The following is a 16077-nucleotide window of genomic DNA, read 5'->3' on the forward strand; positions in this document are numbered from 1 at the left end:
ATTTTCTTCATTTTTTTTTCTTCAAAATTTCACCCACAGACAATAAAATCAAATCTCCATGAAATCTTCATTGATTTCTGAAAATCGTTTAACTTTCTTGGAAAATTTTCCATTATATTCAAAACCCCAACAATGCTGGGATTTTCTTTCCAATTATAGGGATTAACTTCTTATGTTCCTAACAATTGGGCACAAATCACATACAGAAGCTATTGAGATTTTAATTCTCATCAGCTTCGGAGGGAGATTTTCTCACAAAGAAAATTTAATATGATTGTCTAACAGACTTATTCCACCCGACATAAATCCCAGATTATTTATTTTCACATTTTTCTGTAGCTGAGATTCGAACCCAGACATAGATTTGAATTTGGAATTTAATTGAAGACGCTATGTTGAATATTATTTATTTAAATTAGGTTAGAATGGATAGTTTTTGATCATTTTTGGTGTAAAAAAAAGAAAATTAATAATTTGTTGAAATTTAGATTTAAAAAAAAAAATGAATATAAAGAAGGTTCCACCGAGATTTGAACTCAGATCGCTGGATTCAGAGTCCAGAGTGCTAACCATTACACCATGGAACCACATATTCGCCTCGTTAAATAACTAAAATTTAATAATACCAAAGAAGAATTTTTTATTTATTTTTTAATCTTTAAGAAAAGAAAATTATTCTTCCTTGAAATAAATAAAATTAAATTAAAAAAGAAGGTTCCACCGAGATTTGAACTCGGATCGCTGGATTCAAAGTCCAGAGTGCTAACCATTACACCATGGAACCACATATTCGTCCCATTAAATAGTCAAAATTCATTAAAAACTTGTGTCAATAGATATTTTTAATTAAGCAATGTGGGTCAATTGACGTAGATCACTTTTTGATAAGGCAAACATTCTGCTCGATTATTGCTCAAAATAAACAGAGTTATGATGCTGAAATGCTTTTATGTGTTCAAACAGTTCAATTGCTACAAAGCTGTTATCAAATATTTAATCAATGTTGTGGGCATCAATAAGCAAATGTGAGCAAATAGATTTTATATCAATGATTAAAGTCTATCTGCTTCAACAATTTAATATTATTTTATAAATTTCTCTAAAGAGTTGCTTTACTAACGATTTTTTTTAATTCAAATAAAGAATTCCATATATCCTTGATGTAACGGACATCCAGCTGTGGGAAACTTTGAAAGGGTTTTCCGGGGTTTTCTCACAAACTTTCATTAATTTGATTGTCAATTTCTCTTAACATAATTCGCCACCATGTCTTGGGCGGTACTTACACGGTGGGAGATGAAAGCCGATGTGGCCTGCAAAAGCTCAATTAAAGCCCTGTTAAAGCTTTCAACGAGAAAGCCTTAAATTATGTACAATTAGCAGAACTTTCGAGAGCTTTAGGGCCATTGTGGGTGTTGCATGAAGGTGAAGTAGCTTAAAAATGTAATTTTTAATTAATTTTCATTTCAGCCCTTCCGCTTTGACTCACATCTCGGTATCCCTCCAACCCATCGTTGTGAAGTGACAAATCCCCCGAGTCAGGGGAGCACTAAGTCGATTTTGTGCTGAAGCACGATGGGAATTAATTATCTCCCTTCAGACATCGAGAACATTGTCTACGAGCATGTTGAATACATCCAACGTCACACAATCTATAATTGATTTGTCATTTTCTGCTCATTATCCCGGCAAGATGGGATGCCATTTCATGCCAGACAGTGGAGGAGGCTTTTCAGCACGTCTGCAGGCTTTGCAAATTTTCATGCCGCCACTATAGTTCATTAAATTTTCTCTCCCAGAATTTCATCCCTATCTGGGTGAATTCTTGCCAGATGTCATGGGGATGGCATAAAACAGAGACATCCCTGTCAATCGCAATGAATCCATAGAAATTCGACTTCTTCTGTGCTTCTACATGGGGTGGATTTTCCGGAGAATGACTGAGAGAAAAACTGTATGATTTGGAGAAATATTGCAGCCCTCGGTGTGACGTCCACCCACCCCCAACTCGAGTGACTTACATTCAATTCATCACTTTTTTTGCCACCTTTCACCAAAGGTGGCAAAAGCTCTCCTGATGGGGTCTTTTTGTGATTTTTGCTTTCTTGAATTTACTTCCATTTCCCATTTTTTACTGCCATTTGCAGTCTGTTTAAATTATTACCATAATTTAACAGATTTTTGGGCTTTTTATAAGCCTTAAAAGAGTTTATTCATTTTTTCATTCGAAAGATTTAAAAAAAAATACAATCAAACATACATGTCAATGAACAATATGAGAATATTATTAGTTTTCCAGGAAAATTGTCAACTTCTCACCACCTATGTGGGGTGTTTTCTACGACTGACGTCTTCTGATTTTCCATATTATTTATTTACAAACCCCTGCACAGAATTGGTCTTCTGGGAATTTTTCTATTTCTGAATAACATTCCATGTACAAGCTTTTGAATCTTTCGTGGAAAATTATGTATAACACACAGCCTTGAACTATTTAAGTTTTAGTGGGATTTCGGAAGAATTTATTGCTTAAATGCCATCACAAGAACTTAGGAGAATTTTTGGGTTCTAAATAACATCCAAATCGATTCAATTACCACAACATAATCCGAACTCAATGAAATCTTGTAGGCAATTTCGATACTTCTTCTTTACCCCTTAGATACGATAAATTATTCCGAATGTCTTTGGATTCACATTCAGTCGATGCTTTTGGGATGAGGCAAAAGGCAAGAGAATTTTATTGTTTAGCGCTTATCGGGAGCTTCACAGGATATCGGTGACGAAATACCCACTCGCTTCTAGAAATTGTATCGAAGAAATTCTTCACAGCAAGATGGTATTTTCGGAAGGGGGCAGCCTGAGAAAAGACGCTCACAGAAAAGGGAGGAATCCCTTTTGGGAATGTGCAAGGATTCTCAGTAAATCCATCAGTATGAGATTCAAGGGAAAAGCAAGAAACGCGCCGGGAGATTTCCAAAGTGATTTCCGCTTCGGAATGAGATTCACATCATTGAGGGTGGCACGAGGGGTTGTAAATATGTCGGCAGATTATGCCACCCTCTCCCCCACAAATCCTCTCTACTCTTGATCTTATCAAATTGAAAGACGATTCAGACGAAATCAAGATAATTACGAGGAGTTTACAAATAGCAAAACGTTATTTGCTGATTCGGATGAATAGGAATTTTCCCACCACTCCCACGCCGCTCTTGCTGGTTTGATGCTTATCCCGCACGAGACTTTTGCCCAAAGGAATTCCTCAGCAATTTCACGCCAAATAGAACACTTAATAGACAATGCAGTTTCCACGAGAAAGTTCTCCGGAGAAAGGTGCAAAGGGGCAAGGAAGAGCTCAACCAAAGCTTCTGAGTGAAAATTCTCACAAAGAAATTTGTCATAATAGAATTTTCTCTATCCGAGGCTACTTGAAAAATATTATTGTTCAATCGTCCCTTGTGTTTTCCTTCGATAAAATGTCGTACTTTTGGAACATAAAAAGCTCCACTCTTTTTGGAAAGTTGTGAAAAGTCCTCTTATAGGAGCTTTTTTTCTTCTTGCCATTTGAATGGGGGCCAATGAGTGGCCCAAAAAAAATCTTCGAGAAAGCATTTTCTCAACTAGAGGCACAAAAAACGGGCAAAACTTAATCCGCTTTGGAGACTGCAACGAGTGGAAAATTTTTATTCAGTAGAAAACACCCCCATGCCTCCCCTTGAAAAGTTTTCAGACAATTCCTTTATCCTAAAGCACCCAACTTGCACGCCTGATAGGGGGCAGACCTTCTCCGAAACTGTCGGCACTCAACCATCAAAATTCCATGGAGTTTCACTCTGTGACAGAAAAGTGCTGTCCTGTTGGAAAATTCTTCCTCAGCACAAAAAAACAGCTAGCCTTATGTCCGGAAAATGTACATCAAAATGCGTTGGCGTTTTCCGGGGATGTAAAAAAAAATTCAAATATTACATGAAAAAAGATATTTCAATGAATTTTTCTCTCTGTGGAAAATGTAGAACTTTTTTTTTATCATGCTTTTCATGTTCTTCATGTCATGTAAAAATTAAGCGAATTTCCCCTGACATCCATAACATTCATGTAAATTTTATCAGCTACAAATATTCAATTTATTAAAAGAGCATTCGTTGTTTTTTTTTTTGGGGGGGGGGGGGCTGAATTTAATTATTCCACTGACAAGTTAATCGTACCCAGAGAGGTTTTAAGTTCACTCCACATCGGAAAAAAATATGTAGGTCCAACATAGACAACAACGAAAGCATCCAAACTTCCAAGAGCAGCCTGATGTCGATTTTATGTGCTCGCAAACACGGAGTCAATTGGTATTTAATAGCGAGGCATGCGAGGGTGGGAGGGATGCATTATGGTTGGATAATAATAAATTTTATCATCATTTGCCATTTCACCAAAAATTGCTTGTCATTAAAATGTATGTGGGATGCCCGAAGTGCTGCTTTCCCAGCTTCCAGTATGTTGTAATTAATTCAGGTCACGTTGCCCCATTTATTCCTACTCCTACCCTCATTCTCTCATTTTCAATCCACCTTCCATCCCCCTTTACACAGACACCCCTTTCTGCCACACAGAGAGCCTCAATTGATGTGGGAGAAAGGCAATGTACTTTCCTACAATCTAAGAAAATCAATGAAAATTTAAAGCAAAAAAAAACGTTAGAACGTTAGAAAATCGGCAATTATTTAAAAATAAACGTCAATCGTTAAAAATGGAATGTCATGACGTTAAAATTTCTCAAGCAAAAGCTTTTATTGATACGCTTTTAGTCATTTAAATCATCGATTTCTAATACAAATTATGTTTCATTTAAATTTAGAGTCTTTTAATTTAATTTAAAAAAAAATATTTTCTACTAAAAAATCACCCCCTAGAATAGATTTCCGGCTACGTCCCTAATTAGTAAGCAAAGATAAATTAACCTGGTACCTGGCGCCCCCACTGTTACACTTTAAAAAATCAAATTAGCCATAAAAGCTTCCACAAGAAGCTTTTTTTGTTTTCCCTGAGTGTAGAGCATCTCAATTGCAATTCCTGTGCTACCCCACACGGTGAAAGAACCCACAAATCGAACCACAATCACCGGGAGATTTTTTTATCCGAGCGAGTCGTGCTGCCACAGAATCCAAAGTGGGTGGAATTTTTATTTAATCGAAAGCAATTAGCTACGCAATCAGGGATTCATTGCGAAAGAAATTGATTTTTTGGGGTTGTTCGGTGGAATTTAATCGTGGTGTGTACAACGCAGGGGACCTCGGAGAACATAAATCGCCTTGTCTTTTCCCTATCCCACCGCAACCCCTCCCATATTTTCATCGCTGTTCTACGGAGAATTTAATACGCACAACAGTCCGAAAAATTGTGAATTTGAATTTTGACGCGCGGCGGGATAATCCTCAGCGGAACGTGCGGGGTGGATTACGAATGGGACACAGGGGGATTGGTGAAAATATTAAATTTCATATCATCGCTCCATCGTGGATTAAATTCTTCTTTGTTTCAGTTGGATGGAGAGATGGGTGGATAAAAATGATATTTCTGCGGTGGATTTGCAATTACTTCTGCAACATTGAAAAATATTTTGTGTGCTAATATTTGAGAGAGGGATAAATTGAAAAATTACTGCTACTCAACACAATTTAACTTGTGTGGGTGTGTATTTTCTCAGGGAAAACTCGCGCGAGTTTTGTGTGCGATGGAGGGATTGTGGGTGACCTACAGTGCACTTGGGGGTGCAGAAATGGAGTAAAACATTCCCCTTTTTGTTTAACTTTTCGCATGGAAGAACAATAAAAATAATTTCCTTCGCTAAATTAACTTGCGCGCGAAAAGGTAGAGTGGAGTCCCTTTTGAGGGTTTGTGCTCTCTTCACCAAGTAATTTTCCGACAACATTTTCCCTGACACGTCTAAATTTTTTTTTCTCCATGTGGACTGCTGTGGATGGGTGTGAAGTGGGGGAAATGAAGTGATAAAAGTGTGGTGTTTTGTGGCCATTTAATGCTTCAAATCATCCCTTATTTACGACTTGTGCTCTCTCACGTGGTGAAAGTCTATAATCTCCATTTAGAATAGAGTGGAGAAGAGCTTTTAGAGGGTATGGGGATGAGACAAAAAATATATTCCATCTAATATATTTTATTTTATCGTCTTGTGTCACGTTTTTTTCGTCTCATCCATTTCACCGCACAAACCATCCCTCTAAAACACCAGGCGGGATGAGGTAAGTTTTCCCATTTTCCTGTGATGTGTCGTATTTCATGATTTATTCGACCACATCCCTCATACCCATAGTTAGGACCTTTTTCACCCCTCATTCACAGGCCTATAGAACATAATTTTCCCTCCAAAAAAAATCAAGACTTTTCCTCCACCCCCAAAAAGAACTTTTTGATACACAGAGTGTGTAAGATTTTCCAACAAACTCCTTCTTCTATCTACACCCCCTCAACACCGCTCTGACCACAAACTATTTTATTCTGTTTTGTAATTATCAGAAAATCATCCAAGCAAAAATTGTTTCATTACAATTCCTTGCACTTCAAAGTTAGACGTTCATACATAGTCAAAAGGGTTATGTTTTGCTTCGGACCAGAATTTCTTGGAAAAGCATAATTTGCATAAGTTCTTTGCAATTATTTTCACTTGAAATGTATGCGATATACATATATAAAAGGATTGGGTGTTTTAATTGACTTTTGAGTCCTTTCTTGTATATTAAGTAGAATCAGAAGAAAAATTTTCAAAAGAAATCATTATTTTTTTAATTAAGAAAGATATTATTGCAAGTTTTTAGGTCAGTCGGATAGCATAATCGAATAAGATTTTGAAATTTATAGTTAGAAAATTAAAATCTTGAATAAAGTCTAGTTAGTTTCTTGTAATTCTTAAATCAACTGGCTGAGAATTTACTTAATTTTTGAAAAATTATATTTTTTGATTTCTTCTCCAGATATCTGTCTATCTAAAACACAGATTTTTAAAGTTTTTTAAACTCCTAGCTCAGAATTCTAACGTTTTTAAAGTTCTTTAAGAAAAGTTCAAAGAAATAAATAATTTTTCAAAGAATCTTTCAAGATTTCTAAAGCATTTACCCATAAAATTATTTTAAAAATTTAACAATAAAATACAAAATCACGTCTTACCTTAGTAACCTTCTAGAACATTTCTGATTCACATAGAAAATTGTTTAAAGAAGAGTGATAAAGTTTAAGTGAAAACCTCCATGAATTTCCAAGTAATTTTCAACTGAAAATAAATAAGGTTCAACAGTGAAAATAAGACCATTACCCATTCCTTGTCTGTGAGAAATAAATTTGGGTGCTTTTGCTGCAAATTCAACGAGAGAATGGTACAGTGCTTCTGTAAATTGGAAATGTCTGGTTCGACCACAAATTTCAATTGCAACGCTACCCTCAGAGTTGTTACGGAATTTCGTAAATTAATTTTCAATTTTCTTCTCGCATTTTGCAAGAGACATTCTTCGGGGGGCTGTGAAATTTTCCCTGTCGCCGAGGCCCCCTTGAGTACACCCAATTTTTGGCAGTATGGAACCATTTATTTTCAGCCGAGCGGTGTTGACACTTTGTGAATTGCCACCGCCAGTCAAGAACTTAACCCTCGAGCTGTGTGAGAAGGGTGGTGTGCTCCTGTCTTTGCATTTGGCGCCAATTGAATTCTTTCGCAGAGGAAGGAGGATGAGTGTGGCTTGGGGGGAGTGAGCGAGAGGGGTTTTGCTAGGAAATGATGTACATCGTGTCTCTGCGGTGAAGTTTTCCCATTTTCCCCCCGATATACCCCCTCATGATTTATTCCTCGACATCTTTCATAATTTCCTCCGAGCCGTATCTCCTGGGGAGACCCATTTTTTCATCCTACCCTTGCCCAAAGCTCATCTATTCCGGAGCCTCTGTTGTACAACCCCACAGCATAGAGCCAAATCGATTTTCAGCAACACATAAACATAGCACTGCACTTTTTGACGCGCAAAAGAGGGGGTGGATTGATGCTGTGAGGGTGATGGGCCTGAGAAAATAATTAATGGCAAACGACGAAGAGGAAAAGCCTTCTGGGAAATCTTCTAAGAGGATCCCTCTGTCATGAGGAGTTGTGTGTGTGTGTAATTATTAAACTAATTACATCCTCAGCATCCAACTTTCATCAAGCACTCGTGTCGCACATGTCGAAGCTCATGAGTCGTCAAGAGGTTAACAATGTGCTCGGTACTTAATGGATATAATCGGATTCCTCTATTATTTCCGCAACTTTTCACTTTCTTCACGCGCGCCTCAAAGTCGCGCGCGAGCTTGTCTCTTTCGCTTTATATTTAATTAAACATTGCTCTTTGCGCCACGCTCTTGGGGTATATCCGAGAGCTTTTTTTTTCTTTTAAAAAACATTTCTCGCGTCTTCAGGAAACATATACATATAATGCAGCTAAGTGGATTATCTCTCCAAAGCATCATGTCATGAGATAATTCTTTTCATTAGCAAAATTACGAGATGTGCATTTAGAATCTAAAAGCTCCCATGAAAAGCTCTGGAGTACTGGAAAAAATATATTCTAGAATTTATTTTTTCTAGAGGTAATTCTGCCACTTCACTGGTTTTAGAAAATTTCTATATTTTTTCTCGTAAAGATAGAATAATCATATAAAAAAAATAAAAACAAATCTTTTTGAAAATCTGAATATCATAAATTCATATTTTTATATATTTCAAGTTCAAAAATAAACTAGACTATTATTTTGAGCAACAGTTTATTTCTTGAATATATTTTTAAGACTGAGACATCCTTCTTGTATTCATCAATTAGTAATGCCGAACAAAGTTGAAGCTAAATTAATAAATTAAAATTTAACACAAGTTTAAATATGTTTTATACAAAACATCTTTGAGAGCTTCCAAAGTTTTTGCAATTAATTTTGTGGTTTTGAAAGACTTTTACTTTATAATTCAGAGCTTTTGAATGTGAAAAGAAAGTTTAAATTTGACGAATAAATTAAGTTTTAATGAAATCTGTAAAAAGTTTCGCAAGCTCGTGTTTATTATTATAAAATTTTTGAAGTTTTATCAATTAGAATTTATACATTAAATTCTAATAGTGAGTGTTGAAAGACGTATGAGTTCTTCTCGAAGTCTCTGAAACTAAGTCTGAGCTTTGTCAAGAGCTGTAAAGTAGGTATTTTATTTAACAAAAAAATATTTCAAATTAAATTAAAATGAAAAGAAAAGAGCTTTTTTCCTTTTAATTGAAAACTTTGGCATTTACGACTATTTTCCTTAGCAAATTAATTGCCTACTCACAGCCCTTAAGAAGGCGTATAAAACAAAATGCATTATTTAATGCATTTCTTCCCCACGCTTAATGCTAACTTTTAGCAGGAACTTGCAACAGCTGGCACAGCTTTTGAATATAAGAAATTAATATAATGAACTTCCGGCGAAGGAAGTTTTCTCGGTGAAAGTGTTTTTCGGGGTGTTTTGCGATAAAAAGTTTCATCTCATTTTTTTTTTGCTAATTGCCTCAAGCTACTTACTCTCAAGAGAATTTTACCATCACATTGCGGAGAAATTGTACATTAGCATCCTAATCCTGGCTGCTGAAAGCCTCCGTTTGGGTGCACCAAATGGGGGAGCTTTTCCATGCAAATTGCAATTTGCATACTGTACAAGCCACCATTTATTATTCATAATTTTCATCGCATTAACAAATGATAATTAACAATAACTCCCTAAGCCACGGAGGGTCTATATTTTAGCGAAACCTCGCATTTGGGTCTAGTGCTTCGAATTTGTAAAAGACAACTCCCGATGGATTAACGCGGATCTGAAGCTTTGGTGATTTTGACGATCTACCCACGATAAAGCGCGTACTTTTCTCGAACAAATCCTGCATTTTGGAAGGAAGGAAAATAAATTAAATTATATAATTTTGTGTGAAAATTATCGAAAAGTTTCAAAGCTGAGAAACTCACATAAACTGCATAGCGCATTGTGCTCTTTAGTCCGAGACTTTTAATGTCCAAACTTAGCGTATAGGGTGCCCCATCTGTTCTGTGGCTAACAAAAGCCACAGCATATGAGTAATTAATTCCCCATGTTGGCAAAACGGGCCTCACCCACACCTACAGATTGAAAATCGATTCAAATTAAATTTCCTCCTTCACGCCCCTCTGCGGGGTCTGCATTCACCTCAATCTTGTTGGTGTACCGAATGCGTCTGCCTTGGAGACCAAGTGGGTCCTGATTCACCGCAATAATGTCGCGGTTTTGGAGAATTTCACGGAATTCTGGTCTAATTCTATCCAGGTCATTGGACATGAGAAGAGGTGCCGCGAGAATGGCCCAAATTGCCATTTGTGCCTTGCTCTGATCAACACTCAGCCCGTAGTTTCCTATGATGAGCATATCTGGGTCATTCCAGTGTCCTGGACCAGCAACGTGCTGAATACGATCTTGATTGTCTGCAAAGTACTTTGTTATTGATCTTACAGACTCCCATGAGTCGTCAATGTCGCCCCAATTTCTCCAAAGATTACAGGTTCTTCTCAAAGCGTCGTAGTCAGGCTATAGATAAGATAGTCTTTAGGAAAATCTCTTCAAAAAAAAAATCTCCAGGACAAAGCTCTGAAAGCTCAATTTTAAAAAAAATATGTAGGAGTGCGCAAGGACTAAGTGATGACTCACAATAATCCCATTGACTTCCTGGTAAACTGGCCAGCTGCATGAATAAACCATGGGACGTCCTGTTTCATTGAGTAACCTCCCAAAGGCAGGATACCCCGAATCCATATCCTCAACTGACGCATAGCACCCATCGAGCTTCACATAGTCCACACCCCAATCGGCAAAAGTTTGTGCATCAATTTCCATATAATTCAGAATACCCGGATATCCGGCGCACGTCTTCGTCCCATAGTCCTCGTAAATTCCAAATTTTAATCCCCTTTCGTGAATCTTTGAGAGAGAGCAAAGATACATACTTTCCCATTAGAACTTTTTGGGATATATAGAGAAGCTTTTATATGTAACCTACATAGTCTGCAAGAGCTTTTATCCCATTTGGGAAACGTTCACGGTCTGCCACTAAACGTCCTTCCTCATCTCGTTCCATTTCCATCCAACAGTCATCCACGATCACGTACTCATATCCAAGGGCCAGGTAGCCATCCTCCACCAGACGGTCCGCCGTACGTTTGAAGAGTTTCTCACTGTGCAAGAAATTTTGTTGGAGAAATTACCTATTCCGCCTATATATTCCAATAATTCACAAGAAACTTTGTGCTATCATCTTCCTCAACACTGTTAGAAATAGTGCGGGGAATTAGGGAAATTTTTAGAGGTTTCTTATTAAATTTATTTTATTTTATTAGATTTAAAGGAATTTTAGTAAAGAATAAATAAAAATAATTTGCTCAGTAAAACAAATCTTGAATTTGGTAAGTTTTTCATTATCATGTAAATTGATGGTAGATAATTTTTATGCTCAATTTTATTAAACATTTAATTTATACTTAAACACTGACATAAATTACTGAAACAATTTTTGGTGATTAATTTTATGCAGAAGACAAATTGGGCGAAGTAGAAGAACTACTTAACCGATTTTGATCAATTTTAAATTATTAAAACGTTTAATTTGTCAAAATCGGATTTTAACATATCGAGTAACTAAACAAAAATGAAAATTCATTGAAAAATATCTCAAATAAAGTGAAAAATAATAAAAAAAAAAACAGCTGGACCAATTTGAATAAATTAAGCTTTTTTTTAAAAGGTAAAAAAGCACTTTTTTTTAAAAAAAGAAAACTATAAAAATTGATTTTTATAGCTTAATTAATTAGCAACTGAATTGTACAATTCCACTTTTTTAATTAGTTGGTGTTCCACTTCGTGGCCAACACCAAGTATTGTAATCGTCGGAAAAACCGACCACCTCAGATCGAGCTCAAACTTGGTATGAGTAAGTTTTAGACAACCCACATTCTGAAAATGGTGGTGGAAAAATTTTGATCCGGCCGGCCTGCCGGCCCGGACTCCACATTTTGCCTTATAGCTCGAGAACGGTGACAGATAGAGACTTCCGGTTTGAAGTTTTCTATAGAAATGTGGGTGTAAAATTTCATTTTTTCGCATTTTCAAAATCCAAGATGGCCGCCGTCCGCCATTTTGAAACACCGTCAACCAGTTCCCTTGTAGCTAGAGGTCTGAAATTTTAGTATGTTGTAGGGCTTAGTGAGACGTTTTCATCAACAAATCATACTTGAAAATCGGTCTAGCCGTTTAGCAAATATGGCGGTTTAAAGCAAAAAGTGTTTTTTCGATATAACTCGAGAACGGCTTGACCGATTTTGACCATCTTGGTATCAAATGAAAGGTATTGAGAAGCCCTACAACTGTCTAGAACATTCCAAGTTCCAAAAACATCCGCAAGAGGCGCTAAAATCAAAAACAAAAATTGCCCAACTTTAAGGGGCAATATCTCCGAATCCCCATCATCGATTTCCTTTAAATTTTGATATGTTGTGGCCTGACTCAATATCTGTCACCAGTCCGAAAATGAAGCAAATCTATGTCGCCGTTTAGAAGATATGGCTATTTGAAAAATTCTTGCATTTGAAAAGTTCTAAGCACCATATCTCTTGAACCGCATGCCCGATTTGACTCAACTTGGTATCAAATTAAAGGTTTCGCAATTATCTACAAGTTTCTATAACATCAGAAACCTCTAGAACCATTCCTTCAGGACGAAAAATGCGAAAAATTCTTTTTGTGAAACAAAAATCCGCCATTTTGTGTTCTAGAGGTGACCTTGAAAATCATTGAGATATATATCAAATTATAGCATATTTCAGGACCTTTCCAAAACTAGTCACGAAATTTCTGTAGGTGTTATAGAACTAGAGATATGTCCATTTTTATGCATGAAATTGCTGAATTTCACAAAAAAATCAACTTTGCCTACTAATTCTGCTCACAAATCGCATTATAACGCATAAACAAACTTCTACACGTTGTGGGACACCAACTCTTATAACTGGACGCGTTATGATTGACTTTTTAATATTTTTTTCCTCCAGCATTTGTTTAAAAAAATTGGAAATTTATTAAATTTTTTGTTCTAAAATTCATTTTTCAGCTTTTTTTTAAAATTATTTGCTGGCACATTTGGAATTTAATAAAATTTTTAACATATCTCCATAAAATGTTAACCTAGTCAATCGTGAAAAAAACCTTTTCTTTATTAACAAACTTTTCCTCACAGTGTATTTTTAGCACTTAAATAAGAACTAAAGCACTGAGAAAGAGAAAAAATAATTAAAAATATGCTTCCAACCTGACACACTCATCGGGAAAGTTGGCACAGTCTGTGATGCAACGGAAGCGCTCCCAGTTTAGCCAACCCATGGGAGGTGTACGCGCCAGGCCATTGTCTAGGCCCTCCCCAGGCGTCACAGCTAATACGAACAGCACTGCCACTACAATTAACTTCATCACAACTGACTGACCACAGTCCGGGGAGCCGTGCGTATTTATAAGGAAAAATTTATGCAACTGCAAAAGGTTATCAGCCAGAGGCTAATCGGTCATCGTGGCTTTAGGAAAAAAAAACTACAACTACTATATTTGCACTATATGTCTGCTTATCAGTCTACACACCTTACTCAATGCAAGCGTGAGTTGGGCGCGCTCACCAGCTGAGATAGCACCGTGACAACATGCAGCACGATATTAATTAAGAGCCATGCCAGGGAGTTGATAAGAGCAGCCGGGGGTTGGGGGACAGTGCTGTTGGAACAGATGCTACCTCATGAAGTTCTTCCTCTGCATGATTCATCATCTTGAATTTCTCGCATAGTTTTCCCGCCATGTTCAACATGAAAGTGTGCGAAGTAAAGACATAATTGTCCCCACCATCCCCCTACACAACGAAGGGGTGCGTTAACTTCAAAGCATTCAACTTGGGTGACACCCTGTGCAAATGGCAAATAATTTACTTCGCAAGAAGCTTCCAAATTGTGCGTTACAGCAGCGCGTGATTGATTAATCAGAGAGCCCTAAATAGCTAACAAAGGGTTATGAAATTAATTAAATCACAGCTCTTTGTATAGTTTGTACCTATCTGTTGTAATAAAGGAAAAAAATCATTTTCTCTGCACTTTCGCAATTTTCACTGACAGCCCTTCAAAATGCCATCAAACATTGGGAGGGGCGGCGATGAAGTTAATAAAAGATAAATTTAAAGTTATGCTCAGTGGTGTTGAAACTAGGGCAGATGGTGCAGAATGATAAAGTTAAAGTGTATGGTAAAAGGTGGGCCAATTTTCACCCTTTGCTGCTGTGAACTGTGAAGAAGTCTTTTTTAGTTTTCCGATAAAAACAGAAACTTTGAGCTTGAAAGAACACTTAATAAAGAATTTTATTATTTGTCGTTAAGCTTTAGATTTTGTATAAATTATTACATTTTTGCAATCCTTAATTTAAATAGCTTTTCAGCTATTTTTTCTTGTTCATTGAAAGGTTTAAAATTAATCTTCCACGAGAAGAAAAATACCCGAAGATGATACTAAAATAAAAAAAGAAAAATATTTCCTTGTTGTTCCTTCCCTCTCAATCCACCTGTATATTATATGTTGAGTCGGGAGATGTTCTTTAGTCAGATGAATTGCACAAAGAAAAGCTAAAAGATGTGGGAATGAAGAAGAAAAGCTACAGAGGAAAAAGTAAGAGAAACTTCTCATTCACTATATTTTTCCGTACAAGCTTTTTTCTTGAAATTTTTGTTACTTTTCCCTCTTAATCACACAGATTGTAACTTTTTTTTCTCCATTACCTTATGGTACAGGGGCGTAGCCAGGAAGGATGTTTTGGTGTCTCCCAAACACCCCTTGAAAGTTTTAAAAGTTCAGGATTTTCTTTAGAAGCTTTAAGAAATTATTTTCATATCAAAAATTTCATTAAAAAAGCAGAAGGAGAATCTTCAGTCTTTAGAATAAAAACAAATACATATAGAAAATAAGTGTCAAACACGAAAAATATTAAAAATAGGTCAAACGTTAGAAAGAGGCATTTGGCATTTGAAGAAAGAGCAAACGTTAAAAAAATCGCAAATGTTAAGAAAAAAAATCGTTAAATATTAGGAAAACCACGTTAGACGTTAAAACGAACATAAAGGACTAATAAAATACCGCCAAACCTTCAAAATTATGTCAAACGTTAGAAAAGAAACGTCGAACATTAATAAATAATCGTCAAACATTAACAATTAATATTGAACATTTGAGGAGAATGTAAAATGTTTTTAAATAAATATTTCTACGTCTTTGAATTAAAAAAAAATCTAAAAGTACCTCCTTAAATAGATCCCTGAGTACGCCCCTGTTCTCAAGATAGAACATTTTCTTTTTGCTTTTCTGCCTTTGCTTCTGGTTAGGCTTCTGCTACAATAAACTCACTCTAAGATTGAACTTTAAAGTTTCTCCTTTCATTCTACTGAAGATTCCTCGATTTTCCAGAGAAAAGAGTCTTTTAATTGATCAAGATTTTGTTGATGGGTTAGGGTTGAATAAGAGGGTGGGTTTGTTTTTTAGAGAATGCATAATGCGGTCAATATGAAAAACCATTTGTATTTTTTACGATTATGCTGGGATGCTTTTGCCCCACTTGTGAGTCCTCCTTCTTATCCCAAAAATATTCAGGCAATGATGGTCGTATTCGGAAAGATGCCCAGGAGAGATTTTACTTTATACTGCCTATAAAATTCTCCCCACTATTTTATCTGAAAATATCCTTCCCCCCATATAATCTCCTGAGTTCCGTATGATTTTCAATTTGGGGCTCGTTGGAGAGGAAATGAGAGCAAACCCATTGAAAAGGATCTTTTGGAAAATACTGCTAATCTACGATATGGCTCAACACCTTCGTGGTGAGAGTGAGGGAGTTGGTAAAAGTGTCCACATTTTAGGGATCTCTTTGGGTGAGTTATGTAAACTCAATAAGACTTTCCACCTTCGTCTCCTACTCACAACTTTGCACATGATTCTCCCCCA

At 36.4% G+C, this 16077-nt stretch overlaps 1 protein-coding gene and 2 non-coding genes across 3 annotated transcripts; all 3 read right to left on the reverse strand.

Annotated features, from left to right (window-relative positions):
* Nucleotides 1-515: 515 nt before the first annotated feature.
* Trnaq-cug (transfer RNA glutamine (anticodon CUG)) lies at nucleotides 516-587 on the reverse strand. The gene has a single exon. It is a non-coding gene; the product is annotated as a tRNA-Gln (tRNA).
* Nucleotides 588-712: 125 nt separating this feature from the next.
* Nucleotides 713-784, reverse strand: Trnaq-uug (transfer RNA glutamine (anticodon UUG)). Its single transcript has one exon. It is a non-coding gene; the product is annotated as a tRNA-Gln (tRNA).
* Nucleotides 785-9689: 8905 nt separating this feature from the next.
* LOC129789909 (alpha-N-acetylgalactosaminidase-like) lies at nucleotides 9690-13652 on the reverse strand. Its single transcript, XM_055827033.1, has 6 exons — nucleotides 13365-13652; nucleotides 11064-11238; nucleotides 10715-10984; nucleotides 10220-10594; nucleotides 10003-10152; nucleotides 9690-9917 (listed from the first exon to the last, which is right to left on the reverse strand). The coding sequence occupies exons 1-6, from the start codon at nucleotides 13520-13522 to the stop codon at nucleotides 9783-9785; spliced, it is 1263 nt and encodes a 420-aa protein (XP_055683008.1). The 5' UTR covers nucleotides 13523-13652; the 3' UTR covers nucleotides 9690-9782.
* Nucleotides 13653-16077: the final 2425 nt, after the last annotated feature.

This window comes from Lutzomyia longipalpis, chromosome 2 (assembly GCF_024334085.1).
Source record: "Lutzomyia longipalpis isolate SR_M1_2022 chromosome 2, ASM2433408v1".
Lineage (NCBI taxonomy): Eukaryota > Metazoa > Arthropoda > Insecta > Diptera > Psychodidae > Lutzomyia > Lutzomyia longipalpis.

Bases quoted from the DNA above. Each gene is read 5' to 3' on its own strand.
- LOC129789909 (XM_055827033.1), bottom strand. From the start codon at position 13,522: ATGAAGTTAATTGTAGTGGCAGTGCTGTTCGTATTAGCTGTGACGCCT. The intron at 11,239-13,364 runs GTTGGAAGCATA...TTTCTTGCACAG, and splicing joins TTTCCCGATGAGTGTGTCAG to TGAGAAACTCTTCAAACGTA. The intron at 10,985-11,063 runs GTAGGTTACATA...TCTCTCTCAAAG, and splicing joins TAAAAGCTCTTGCAGACTAT to ATTCACGAAAGGGGATTAAA.